We start from the raw sequence: 15,068 nt of genomic DNA on the forward strand, positions 1-15,068 counted from the left end.
TCTGCCATGTATAGGACATTTGCCAAATTTACTCAAAAGAATATTTTACAGCTGCAGTACTTTTAACAAAACATCTGCCTAATTCTTTTTACATTGTGCTGGATTTGACCAAGCCATAAGCAACCAACAACACTGAATGGCATTTGCAAACGGCTACTAAAGGACACTATGCGCAAAAAAAAAAAAAACTTTACATCTTTAAGTAAATTAATTTTCATGCTGCTGTTCAGGAGGTGGTTGTCGTTGAAAATGTTCTTTTATGTTTCTAACAACGTCATTCCTGTCTATTCTTTCAAGAGCACTGCAAAGTTGCCCAATTGTTAGGTCATTCTTTTCAGCAAAGATCCATTCAAGCAGTGATTCAGTTGGACTCTTGGGCCTCTCAGGTTGACAGTCCTTGCAGATCTCATCTGGAATGCCCAACTCAGGAGCCTTTGCAAGGTGCCTCCAGTTCTTCAGTGCTCTGTTTGGGTTGTTAAGGCACACGCAGATTCCTCTCATGGCATCAGACTGTAAATCAATAACATCTTTCAGGAGCTTGTCTCTGTCTCCCTCCTCTGTTGATTAAATGAATAGACTTTTTTTTGTTTAATAACGTTAAGGAAAATTCAATGAGAGAGAAAGCTGTTATTACCAGAAATGTAGTAGATGTGTAGTGGAAGAAAGGGAAGGACCTGAAGCCCCACCCCCTTTCCCCCTACACTCCACCCACTTTTAAATTCAGAGAAACTACGACCTAACAGGGAAATCAATATACCTGCTTCTAAGAGGGTTATTTGAAAAATAATGTATTTTACCTTCTTAACACAACTTTAATGTATCAGTATTTAGGTTGGTCACAACAAAATTGGTTTGGACTACAGTTTTAAACCCGTCTGAACAAAATTTAAATGTTTCCAAAGGCCTTGAAAGAAGCCGACTAGTAATAAATATTTTAGGAAAAAGGACAACACCAAAGATTAACAGGCACAGGGTCCTTCACACTAAACATGTATCTCTTGAAAGATGTAAAAAAAAAAAAAAACAACAACAACAACTTAATGTCAAGATTATTACAAAAAACATTTAGCTAGGTTACATCATCTGTCCTGTGCTATGTTAGGCAAAAAAACCTACATAGGGTAATATTAAGTAATGAGTAGTACTAGATTGGGTCTTAGTGATGTACTGGTTGATGACCCCCTCTATAATGTTACTTGGAAAAAGGTTTTTACATGCGATTCCAGGATGAGATTTTTTAACATCTTCATGAAAGCCCAGCGAAGTGTTGTTAATCTTATAGGTTCCATCAATAAAAGGTCCTGATAAGCCCAGTTTGTAAGATGGGGAGGTAGACGGGGGCAGGGGGGAGGGGGTGGTTAAATAGTTAATTAACTGTAAAAACCTAGTGAAAGTTCTCTTGCCGTAAACACTAGAAGTAGTGGGTTGAGAATCACTATTGTCATTAGAACATACGGAAAAGGTATTCTTTGATCGACCTCCTACTCCATACCGAAACGTGTCTTGGAATGCCTGTGGTCGATGTTATAAAAAAAACATACTCGCAACTTGTTCTTTGTCAAAAAGGCAAAATGTATCATCAACATAATGACGATAAAAAATTAAAAGACCTGTAATTACCCGATACTTCCTTCTTTCACCTTTATCCGTGAAAGTAACGAATTACTTATGACGATTTATGGTCTCTTTTGAAGTCGAGAGTTCATTCACTAGTATGCCCCTGAAAGAGTGCATTGTCATAACGGTTAAGTACATCTCGGAGGGTAACCTTAAGCACCTCTGAAGCACAGGCATCTTTTACATTTTGCCACTGCCCAAAATTCATTTTTATTAAAGATTTGTTGTATGATCCAATTGATGGAATAGCTATGGGCTTCCCCTTTGTTTTGGTTATGGCCAATCTTTTAATAATAATAATAATAATAATAATAATAATAATAATAATAATAATAATAATAATAATAATTTATTTATATTGCACCTTTCTATACAATATTCAAAAGCGCATCACAATAGCATATAACTTAATAGCTAAACTTACACCTATAATATAAACCATACAAATCTTTCAATAAAACTTACAAACTATTCGCATTTTAAAATCAACATAGAATAACAACTACTGTAGAAGAACTTCTAAAATACCAATGGATAAAAGAAAATTATTAAGGTAACTGAAATGATTCCTTGTATAAAATTTTTTCAATCATAGTCTTAAAAGAATCCAAGTTCTTTGCTTCCCGTGCAGACCTAGGTAACTTGTTCCATAAGAGAGGAGCAGCTATCTGAAATGCTCTTTACCCACTTTTGTCATTGCATTTTGTATCCCTCTGCTAAAAAGCATTATCTTTTCACTTTCTAAATACTCATAATTTTATTGTCACATGCCTTTACTGTATTATAAATTCAAATATGCTATAAGTTTACTAGAAACTGACGATGATCGTAGTAAGATCGAAACATGTCTTATTTTAAAGTCAAAAGTGTTGCCCTTTTTCTTAAATTTAATAACTGTCCCAAGAAGGTTCACTGATTCTCATTCCTTATCAGAGAGCAATTCTCTTCAAAGCATTGTCAGCTAAAAAATGGCGATTTCCTTCAAACTCACCAACAATAAAGCCATTCAGTTTTTCCAAAACATCCTCTCTCTCCAAATTTTGTACCACTTGATAAAACGTCCCCACGGTCAAGTTTGGCTTTTTGGTATAAAGGTAATCCATAAGGACTTGAGTAAACTGACTTGCATATTCAATCTCTTTTAACCTTTCAGCAGAAAGATTAAACTCTTGACCCAGGTGAAGCCAGTATGAAATTACATCTGACTTCTGATCCAAACGGGTGGCCATTTTGGCAATTATGTCACTGTTAGTGGCTGCAAAGTCGCTGAATTTTTCTGTAGAATCGGCAGCATCTGTAAGGCAACAGGAGACAAAATTTGAGAGAATTAATTACACTTAAACTTACTCAACTCAATGTTTGAATGATCCCTTGTCTGTTAAATATAAAATAACTGGTCATGAATAAACTAGCTAGTACTCCCTTCTTCTGCCTGCTTCTTACCGTGTTCTCTGAGGGATGGGGGGGGGGGGGGGTATTTCCCTATATAAGCTAAAAAGGTATGTGTGGTGCCAAAGGGTGTGGTTTTGAGCTGTTTCGGTCTAAAATAGGACATAGATTTTAACCATTTTGATTTGAAAGTGTGAACATGGGTATGGAATCTCTGGAAACCAGGTCTGAAAAAGGGTACCAAAAAAATTACATATTTTTGGTCTGAAAGAGGGTCAGCTTTGGAGGAGCAAGCTGCATTCTCTGGATTACCGCCCCCACCCCTTCCCAGGGATACTCTGCTTTGTCATACCATTCTATAGCTGCAGTTTCTTAAACAAATGATTTTGTGAGTGCTATTGTGCATAAACTATGCACCAAATTATCAAATGTAAAATAAAAATAAATGGTGTTTTAAATTGTGTTTGACATGTATTTTGTGCAACCAGTACTAAGTGGTAACTTAACCAATGCCCAGGGGTAACCACTTAATACAGGTTCGACTGTGCTTAGTACTTGAGAAGTAGGGTTGCAGTTTCAACATACCTGGATGAACATCTGTAATGATTTCCTTTACATCTTTTCTCCTCAATTTGGTCAATGCATCTATCAAGTCCTTTACTGTTATACCTTTTTTTGAAGCCAACACATCAAACAGCATCTTAGTGCAACTGTGTCCACTGTTTATTTTACATCTGAGGCGAATCTCCAGGGGTGCTTTTATTTCATCTGTACAAGCAAGATACTCCCAGGTCCTGATACTCCGATGGGATGTGCGATCAAGGGCAACTGATAACTTGGTTTGGAAAAAAATGTCTCCTTTTATCACTTCTGAAACTAATGAAACAAAATACCATAAAGAAAATTACTTGTGTCCATTATTAAAATGGCATTTTTTTTGTCAAAATCTAGATGCAGGCAGGGTTTGTAGATTTTGCAGAACCTCTCATACTCCTACCCTTTCTTCCAACTCTTTTGTGTAAATCCATGGTTAAGGTTAGTTCTACAGAGTTTTTGTCATTACATCCTCTGTTCTAGGTACAAGGTACCTGTCAGTGTGTTGTGTGGCAACTAGGATTTTAGTGTTATCCACTGATTCTACTGGTATGATGTCATAACCTGGTCTACTAATGAAACACATATTACACCCCTGGATTACTTAAAACACATGACTGTTTACTCTGTGTTCTGTTAATTATTCTGTTATGTTCCCAGGGAAGTGTTCATGCACAAGTGAAATGCAACACACATGGCAGATGAATAAAACTCTCTGTATTAATATAAAGCACATGTATGATACAGGAAACTGGTATACCACAGGCCACAGGCCTATAGAAACTGATACAACAATCCTGTATAAATTTGTTTGAATTATTAATTATTATTATTATTACTACTATTATTATTATTATTATTATTATTATTATTATTATCATTATCTAGTAGATTTTATTCTTGTAGATAATAAAGTTATCATTCCTTATTATTAAATTGATTATTATCATCATTATCATACATTATTATTAATATTATTATGGTAGCAGAGTTCTCAACTGGATTCTAAAATTAGTTAAAAAGCTACGTAGCTACACACGGTGCACAGCGTAACCTGTGAGCCTAGAAGTTAAAAAAAGGATGTAATGGTAATAATGAAAAAAATGTATATATGAAATGATACAAATAATAATAATAATAATAATAATAATATTATTATTATTATTATTATTATTATTATTATCTAGTAGATTCATCCCTTCCACATTTGCACGTGGGGAAGTTTTTACAGTTGACCACTCCATGATCTGTAAACTAGGAGGTTTCGTCATTCAGCGTCACCATGAGCTCAGAGATCTGGAGGCCGAACTCCTGAGTACAGTTTGCAGTGATGTTGAGACTGAGCCAGTTCTCCTAGACATCTCTGGAGAACAGTTAAGTAGAGGATCCAACAAAGCACAAGATGCGAGATTGGATATCCATACACGTGGGATTCTGGGAGCAACGACAATCGGCATTCTTTGATGTAAGGGTTTGCCACCCCAATGCTGAATCGTATAAGGACCTGGAGCCGCAACAGATCTATCGTACGCATGAGAATAAGAAAAAGCGCCTGTACTCAAGGAGAGTTCTCGACATTGAGCATGGAAGATTTACACCTTTGGTCTTCACTACAACCGGTGGAATGGGCAATGAATGCTTGAGATACCATAGTCGATTAGCGGAGCTGATTGCTATCAAGAAAGGGGAGCAATATGCCAAAACCATGTCATGGATCAGGAGCCGAATTTCATTCGCACTGTTAAGATCTGCACTCGTCTGTCTTAGAGGTTCTAGGACATTACGAAAAATTCCACTTGACATCAAGAACGCGGACATTGACATTGAAACTGCAGAAGGGGCCATTTGAGAGATGCGTATTTTGTTTATTTTTTTTTTCTTTTTATCAAGTGGAACTGATTTTAAAATGCCAAATTTAATTTTTTTTAGAAACTTCATGACATCTGTTTTTTTTTCTTTTTCTTTACAAAAACATTGTTGCTTAAAAATATTATCTTTTTTTAATCGAAATGAAATGTGAATAGGTTTTTAATAGCTCTTTTTTATATACTTTTAACTTGTAAATAGCAATTTGTGTGGAATATTTTAATAAAGAATTTTCATATTTTTTATTATTATTATTATTATTATTATTATTATTATTATTATTATTATTATTATTATTATTATTATTATTATTATTTATATCACAAAAAAACCTCCCCCCCCCCACCTCTGGGTAGGCGACAGTGCCTTTCCCACTGTTGGGTTCCTGGATGTCTCTCTAGCAATTTTAGAAGCAGAGAGTGGGTGTCTGTTCAACTGCTGGGTAACCACACAGAAAACTTTATGCCTGATGCTTGCATTCTTTTGGTACTGAAGTGGGAGCCTGGACAAGGAATCGACACTAGATATCTCAGCGGAAGACTTTAACTTTATTTTGTTGTGGTGATGATAACAGGAGTAGATACCCACACTGAAGGCAAGTTGTTGGAAGCACAGGTATGGCAGAGTCTGGTGCAAAGATCTTTAACAATGGTTTGTGACCAGTTCAAAGTGTAAACTTGGTACCTCGTCACTCTGAAAATGATAGCCAAACCTCTCTTCTCCAATTGACTGTAAGTCCACTCAGATGAATTCAAGGACCTTGATGCATAGGCAATAAGTCCCTCATCTCCATTGAGGAAATGGTGAAGTATGACAGTTCCAATCCCACATTGACTAACATCACTATCAAGGATCACAGGCAGACTAGGGTTATAGAGGACTAGCATGTATGAGGATCAGTGATTCATTTATCTTGTTGAAAGCTGCCTTGCACTGGGGGGACCACAGGAAGTCTTTAATTCAGTATTGAATAGTGTAATGAAATTTATTTGCTGTAATTGTAAAGCACAATTGGACATCGCTGGAAATCACACTATGTAAATCAAGTATTGTTATTATTATTATTATAATTATTATTATTATTATTATTATTATTATTACTATTATTATTATTATATTTTTTAAGTTATTTAATTGAAGGATGACGTCCATGGTACGCTGAAAGATCGCCATGCATGAGGCAATTCCAAAGGTAACCTTTTATGATGGTAGAGACCTGTAAGGGTGTTGGGGGTGACAAATTGCTGGCTTTAGGCTCCATCAGAAGTTATTGAGTTATTGATATGCACTCTTCAAATCAAGTTTGGTGAATTCTTGTCCACCATGAAGTTTGACAAACATACTTAGGCAGAGAGATTAGATACTGTGGGACATTAAGTTGTGGGTCAACAGTTAAACAGTATAGTCTCCGCGGGACCTTGTGGTGCCATCTGCTTTTGGTACGTGGTGCATGAACCATGGGGTTGCCCATTCCCTGAATTTCACCTTTTCAACAATACCCTCAGATTCAAGTCATTTATATTCAGCTTCTACAGCTTCTTGGAGAGCATAAGGAAGTGGGCATGCCTGACACTATATAACTTTGGATGGTCTCTGCCCTCATCTCCAGTTTGGCTGTGATTTCTTTGATTGTCCCAAGGCCAGGCCTAAGGACGTTGGGGGTGAGACTGAATTGTGGTATGCAAACATGTCCGTATGCATTGTGGTTGGCCTGCATCAGGTGTGCAGATATTGAGTATTTTCTTCCAGTCAAGTTTGACATGTGAAAACCATTCTCTTTCGAAGAGAGATGGCCATGGTTCAGAGCCTTTAACTACCAGGAGTGGTACCATTACATCCTTGTGTAGGTGTGTAGGTGTGTAGTGGAGGGCTGGACCAGAGTGTCATGGAAATGCTTATTGTATGTCTCCTGTGAGAAAAGTGAAACTCCAGCACTTGTGCCTAATTCCATAAGAAGGAAAGTTTCATTTAACTGGTATTTCTATACCATTTCCTTCTGTACTCAGGCTGTACAGAGACAAGGAAAATGGACCTAACACAGGGAAAACCCCTGAAATTACACTGGGAATGTGTACGACCAGATTTACAGCAGCTGAGGCATTCCAAACTACTGTTAATGTTGTGCTGGGAAGCAGGCTTGTTGCCTTGGGTGTTGCCAGAGGCTAGCGTGATTTGTGTGGACGGAAGATCCACTGGTGTCCGTAATTGAGCTTGTTTACCAGAGTCACAGTATTTTGACAAAATGCAACAACATCTTTCTCAGCTGCTTTGGCACTGAGTGCATTGGGCAGTTCCAGAAAAAAATCATACCCACCCTATGGAAGGTCATCAGATATTCCTAGCAGGAGGGGGTTCTTAAAAGTCAAAATTTTAGAAGCAAAGTATGAAGCTAAACTGGAATTTTCCCAGGGGAAGGGAGAGTACAAAACAAAAAACCTTTTGTGCGGGGAGTATGGATATTTTCTGGAACTGCACATTCTTAAGTGTTTTTTTGTCAAAGCTTTTTTTAAATTTCCTAACTTGTCTGCATGGACTGCAGCCAAAATGGACAGGGTGAGCTTCAATGAGATGAGTGCCAAAATTGTACAGGAAGTGAGATGTTTAAAAATTACGCCAAATGAAAGGTGGCCCTCTCCTCGCTGACTACAGTGGTAGAATCACAGCCAGCCCAAGCTCTCATCACTAGAGGGCTTGTAATAATTAATTACTGGTGGGATAATGACCTTTGAGTGTAAGCAGTATTGGGTTAAAGAGAGCCATTCAGAATTTAAACACATATAAGACTTTGTATCGCGAATAAAACTTTGTTGATTTCAAAACTGCTAAATTTTAACTTTCATAATTTCAATAAAGCCGTTTCAAGCATTCTTTGAGATCATTGTTATTCCTTTCATAAGACAGAGTCTGTCTTACAACACAAAATCACTGTATCGATAAGAGCACAATAGCACCGTATTATATCCATATATATATCCATATTCATTCATATATCCGTATATATATCCATATTCGTTAATTTTAATCACTTTCTTGTAAATATCTAACTTTTGCTAGTACGATATTTTATTAGTGTCCCCAATTAGTCTACCTAGGCTAAATACATCAACACTTTAATAAAGGTTTTACTTACTTTACTTACCGGTACTTACTCCTTTAAATACTGCATGTACTGCTAAATCAAGGACCTGATCACTCCAAGACAACATTAGCACACTATTCTCTCTGGCTGGCTTTAAGCCTCAACTAAATGTGACCAGCTGTCTATTTATATTTTTACAATAACTGTCCAAATTCCCGCGCCCTGATTGGTTCGTAGGTATTGTCTATAAGAGTACAGACAATAAAAATGACGTCAGATGTAACACGCACACTTTCTCAACGAAAAAAATAGCCAATTCTGCTCGTACTTTTTCCATGTTATTGTAAAAAACAAATCGACGGCAGTTTTCTATTGTCTATACTCTTATAGACCATAAAATGACGCCATAAAATGTCCAAAACTTGGCAGTGAAACCACTCGCCTGCGGCTCGTGGTTCCACTTGAGTTTTGAACATTTTTTGACGTCATTTTATGGTCTATTAGAGTATAGACCATAGGAAACTGCCATCGATTTGTGAAATAGTAATTTTGATGTAATTTAGTGTAATTTCTTTCTTTCTCCAGGAGATTAACCAATAAACTACGCCATCAATTCAAGATCAAATGAAGTCTACATGTGCACCTATACTGATTGCCCCATGAAGGCATGGTTACAATGGATACCACCATTCTGAGCTCATGACATTGTTAGGCAGCAATGTAGGATGTACGATCTAAAACATAGTGATACAATACAAGGTTCAAAACATTTCAATCCTTTTGTATCAACAAAAATTAATGTTGTAAGGCAGTGTAAGAACATTTTAGCCTAGGCAAGTATAACCTATAACATCCAGACCAATCTCATATGCTTCTTTAGTTTGTGCTTGTATGAGATGGCTGGTCTTCTGACTCCAAACAAACACATTTTAAAAAATATGATTAAACAAGCAAAATTTTCAATTTAATATGTTGTACAGCTTTTAAATTCCAATATTTAAAATTACTCACCAAGAAATTGCTCATAACTGTTGTCTGTTACCCACTGTGGAGCCATTTGCTCAACAGCCCCATTATCCCCATCATTCTCTTCTGATTCTTGAATGGGGGCACCAGGTGGACTTTGTGAACTGTTCTCCCCGTCATTCTGATTTGCTGCTGTGGAGGCACTTTGCTGCATTGAAACATTAACCTCATTATTTACAGAAGCTGTACTTTCAGGATTTGTGGTGGCCGAAACAGCCGCGGGTGTTTCTTGGGTGCCCTGTGATGATGCGTGACCATCTGCTGAGATACTTCCACCTCCATTTACTGATGTTTCACTGCTCGCAGGATTTGGAGGCTGACCAGCAGTAGAGGGAGCATCACAAGCATCTTGGGCATGATGTGGCGGGTCACGGTCAGCTGATATCGTGCTACAGTTTGGCCCATGTGCTTCACTGTTCACAGGAATTTGAGGCTCACCATTTGGGGCAGCACCAACAGTAGCAGCAGCAGCAGGTGAAGATTCCCGGACTGTAATGCCATTTGTAGATTGTTCTCTTTTCTGAGATGGAGTAGTATACAAGAGTTTACCGCAGACATTTGACATTGCAATCTTTTTGACAGTGCTATGCGAAAATATAGATGTCTGGATCAAGTAACACAGAATTGATTCAAAGCAAGTTGTAGAACAGCCAGATGTTACCCTTGAGGAGAATCAAATGCAATAAACAATTAGATCAAACCAACAAAAAACCAGAAGTACATAACTTAACTGCATATTAATTAAAATTTTAGCCATAATTTCTTAAAAAAAATCAATTTTATTGACACTGAAGAAGCAGTACACAAATGTCATTAAACAACTGCCTCAGTTATGAAGGCAAAGTCAGTGACAGGGACATCCAGTTTCTACATTTTTGGACAACTTTTTGGAGGACTTTGTTGAGAAGTTGCACCTTGGTTATGGCATAAATGACATATTTTATGAAGTAATGAATTCCTAATTTTTTAAAAAAATTCTCACTTGACAAGGAAAAAAAAATTCTGCCCAGGGATTCTCACACATTTAAGTTATCATCATATGCTAGGAAACCTATTAAACTGAGCAGTGCCCAGGGCAGTGCCATTATAGTATTGCAGTTTAAGCTTTGCCCACTAGATTGATAGAAAAACTTGCCATCACACGGCAAGTTGTGTATTCTTTGTATATTATGGTGTTTCTCGCCAAAACGCCAGTGTCATAGTTCATGAAAAGTCACAACAATGACTTAAATTTGACTAGATTTTCCTGTCAAGACTATCAACATGTTGTAGAGGAAAAGTACTTCCATTTGCTTTGCTGTACAAACCTCTTGAGAGCGGTCTGTGAAAGCAAAAGTATTGCCACTCTAAATGCACCGGTAGCAACCCTGGCCAGTAAAGTGTCATAATTATGAGAATAATGTATTATTCTAGAAAGTGACACAGGCATACTCGGAAAAAAGAAATCTGAGTGCTCCTGTTAGGAGTTGAACCTTAGACCTTTAATAATTATGTTTGCAAATGTACTAAATTTGGAAAGTGCGCTTTTATCACCCTAACTTGTACAGGTAGGATTTTTTATCATGCTCATAGCAAATTCCTCATTTCTTTTTTTTAGATTATAAGTGCAAGCATTGTTTGAAGTGAACAATTTCAATCAATTTGTTTTACAGTTTCAACAATAAATTAAGTTTGAAATTAATTTCTTGGGGGCTGGTGGTCTTTTCTTCACAAAAGTACAAACATAATCAAATGTACTTAATTTATTCCTGACACACGAATAACTAACAAAACTAGCAAAATCAATATCAATCAGTGTGTCCAGAAAATAATTCTTATGCCAAAAGACATCACAGCCAGGGGACCAGTGCCTCACCCTAGCTACATGGGCTTTGTATGTTGATAAGTGGGAAAAGGGTCATCGCAAATATTAAAATTAACACCTCATTATCATACAAATCTTGCAAACTGCATTCTTTTGTTACAGTTGATGATGAGCCATGGGTAGGTTGAATCTACCTTTAGCCTAATTTGCATTTTTTCCAAGCCTAATTTGGTAATGTATTCTTACTGATTACAACTGTTGATAAAAGGGGAGCAGGGATGGTGCAGTGGTGACAGCATTCGCCTCCAACCAATGTGCCCAGGGTTTGATTCCTGCACTCGGCGTCATATGTGGATTGAGTTTGTTGTTGGTTCTTGTCCTTACTCTGAGAGGTTTTCCTCGGGGTACTCCGGTTTTCCCTCTCCTCAAAAACCAACATTTCTGAATTCCAATTCAACCTGGATAGCATTAGCGTTCTGCGCTAAATACATTGACACTTAAATAAACTGATTTTTTATTTATTTATTTATTTATTTCAATAAGTTATTGATCACAAGTATCCTCAGAGCTTGAAAAATATGTGCATGTATGTCACATAAAAAATTGAAAATGGTTCACCAAGATTGCATATTATGATGACAATCTACTAGGAAGTTCTTCCCAGTTATCGAATGGTCATTCCTTACATGAATCTGACCTGAATGGTTGACTTCGATATTAAGTTAACAGATTATTTAACACAATATGTATCATGTGACATACTTATTTTAAAACTTCTTAGTAACTTTTCAAATTTACAAAAACCTGTTCCATTCTGGATGCATTTGTTGTCTGTATCACAGCACTCCATAATACATTTATGATTCAAGGGTGTTGAAATAACACTGATGCAAAAGATGGGTAGTTTTAGCTTCACGTAGGGAGTCTTAACAAAAGAATAAGCCACGCCCTGCTTGAGTTTTTTAGCTCTAAAATTGTTCTTAGTTACTAAGGAGACTTTTTAGAAAAAAAACCAAAACCCCAGGCTATAGACCCCCTGCATTAAGTTACACAAAGAGCATTTCAAAATTATTGTAGTTTATAAATTTGAAAGCAAAACTATCATCAAAGGGGAAGTTCTCATGGCAGTTTGCATTTTAAACGAATTATAATACTGACATGTATGGCTGCAATGTTGGAGGCTTGACTTTGTCCTGCAACAATAACTTAGTTGCCAAACCTCCAACTTGAGTTTTTATGTCGATTAAGGTTAATTAAGGTTTTATGTCGACCTGAATACTCTGAAACAACTCTACCATACACTAATTTATCCTTACATCAACTATGGTTTAATGAGCTGGGGCAACACCTATACCACCCATCTCAACAAAATTCACACCGCCCAAAACAAATGTGTAAAAAATATATTCTTTGCTCACAAAAGAGGAAATGCCACTGTTTACTTCAATCTACTGGGAATTCTAACCATTGACAATGCATTCAAACTCAAGGTTGCCATTTTCACGTTCAAAATCATAAATGATCAAATATGTCCTGTTTTCACGGGAAAATGCGTCATTTTCGCCCCTTGATTGGCCAGTCTCGGTTTGTGTATTTCTCCTAGTCATAGCCCCATGCAACCATGTTATAGTGAGTTATAGAGCATTAACGAGTCTTGGCCGACTTCAAATTGTGTAGTTGTTGCTTGTGCTCTGAATCGTCGTCTTATTATTTTTGCGTCCTTTGCTGTTTCGTCCATCGCTTCCCCTACGTCAATGCCATCCTACTACGTCTGTAATTTGACTGACCTTCGCCCATCGTTCCAAGCCTTTAATCACCTTTTAAAGTCGCCCAATATCCTTGCGGATTACGAATGCTGAACAGAATAGTACAAGGAACACAATCTAAACGCGCCGTCCGTAAAAGGTCCACCAGTTGGGTGCAAGAATGCCCTAAAGACGAGCAATATTGGCATATATTGTAAGATGCCAGCCTTTACGAAGTTCACCAAAACTGACAAAGCATTGTAGCGCTCTACGCGCTCTTCGAGATACGCCGGAGGAAGACGAAATATCAGATACCGTAACACATGAAGCCCGCACGTCTATGTTAGCAAGAACCTCTGGCTTTATTTTAGGAATGACAACAGCAAAAATAGAACGTAAAACAAAAAGAAAGGTAAAGAAATACTTTATTTTTGATAGTTTACGGCAGTCGCGATAAAAAACCACTGGTTAATCTGCCTTTATTTTTACGGCCATGCGAAAACATCTCACTCAATTCTAAACATTTTTAAAACGAGGACAAATTAAAATGCGTAAAAATTGCTAAAATTGTCAAATTTTGTTTAGATTTTCCGTATTTTTTCCCTAAAATTCGAAGATTTTGGCAAAGCCCATGTAAACTTAGAAAGAAAATATAAAACTAAGAGGAACAAAGCGAAGTAATCCCAACGGCGCACTACTGTTATCCCCATTGTTTCCTTTCAACAAAGACTGTATGCATAATTAATGTATGGGGCTGTGCGGAAATCTTGCCCAAAATGGCGGCCGTAACTTTGCAAGAAGAACTAAAAACGTCGAACCGCAAACGGGTAACCGCAAACCGCAATTAAACGTTCGGGCAAGATTTCCGCACAGCTCCATACATTAATTATGTATACATTTTGGGACTCAAATTCTATTCATGTTCGTTCTTTGTTTAGAGGATTAGTATGACATTTATGCATGTATAATTAAAGTATGCCTATGGAGCTCCGCGGAAATCTTTCCCAACATTCAACGTCAACATTTGCTGAACTGCCGGTGCTCAAAAAAATGTTGAACCGTAATACTGCGTAATACTGGCTTAATTTAAGTCTTATACAAGTGCTCCCAGGGATCAGACAGTTATCATTTGCGGTCTATGAAAAGAACGGTTGTTTCGCATGGTAAACATAACTACTGAGCTGAGATTAAGCGTTAGCACGAAACAGATATTTCTGTACTTTACCTGCAAAGTTTTTACAACGTTTCACGCGACCATTGCAGGCATCCCTGTATGTAGCGATACAGAATCCCCCAGAACTGCGCGCTCACGGAGAAAGATGGCGCCGCGTGCTGAATTCTGGGTAAGTCGACCAAGCGAACAAAATAGTTTGACACGTTCTTCCGCTTCTTCGTTTACTGTCTGTGCGCTGTGGCTTTCTTTTGTGCACATTTGCATACATTTACACTACCGCCGTGTGCTGAGCTGTTTTGTGCGCGAGCGGATCTGTAGCAGTCCTTAGACTGAATTTAACTGAAAAATGTTGCAGAAATTTTCGCACGCTGACCGCCACAATGACAGGGCCATTTGTGTAAAGAAAGAGAATATTATTATTATTATTACTAGAAATACGTGACTCGCAAAACCTCGCGAAGCTGGGGCTGGGTGGAAAGCCCTCTTTACTCGTATTTTTAGCATCAAACGAGGAGATTAAAAGGCGCATAAGATTTTTTTTGGTGAGCATGGTGTTTCATAGTTCCACGGGCTAGTTTGCGGTTGAAAATCTATTTCTGACGCGACGTAATGTACAACGGGCGTGCAGCGCTGTCGTGTTCGATGAATTTATTTCCCACGGAAAATTATTTACCGAGGCCACAAAACGTGTAATTTCTTTAATGCACTCTTTCACAAAAAAGATTTCTAAAAGAAAGGGAAAAAATTCTGGATAGATAGTTCTGTATCCAGTGA

At 37.4% G+C, this 15,068-nt stretch overlaps 1 protein-coding gene across 1 annotated transcript; it reads right to left on the reverse strand.

Moving 5' to 3' along the window:
- Positions 1-73: 73 nt before the first annotated feature.
- LOC146479034 (uncharacterized) lies at positions 74-14,565 on the reverse strand. Its single transcript, XM_085111151.1, has 5 exons — positions 14,346-14,565; positions 9,557-10,233; positions 3,592-3,882; positions 2,609-2,911; positions 74-557 (listed from the first exon to the last, which is right to left on the reverse strand). Exons 2-5 carry the CDS (start codon positions 10,134-10,136, stop codon positions 208-210), a joined length of 1,524 nt encoding a protein of 507 aa, XP_084967277.1. The 5' UTR covers positions 10,137-10,233; positions 14,346-14,565; the 3' UTR covers positions 74-207.
- Positions 14,566-15,068: the final 503 nt, after the last annotated feature.

This window comes from Pavona decussata, unplaced genomic scaffold, assembly GCF_977016875.1.
Source record: "Pavona decussata unplaced genomic scaffold, jaPavDecu1.1 SCAFFOLD_61, whole genome shotgun sequence".
Classification (NCBI taxonomy): domain Eukaryota; kingdom Metazoa; phylum Cnidaria; class Anthozoa; order Scleractinia; family Agariciidae; genus Pavona; species Pavona decussata.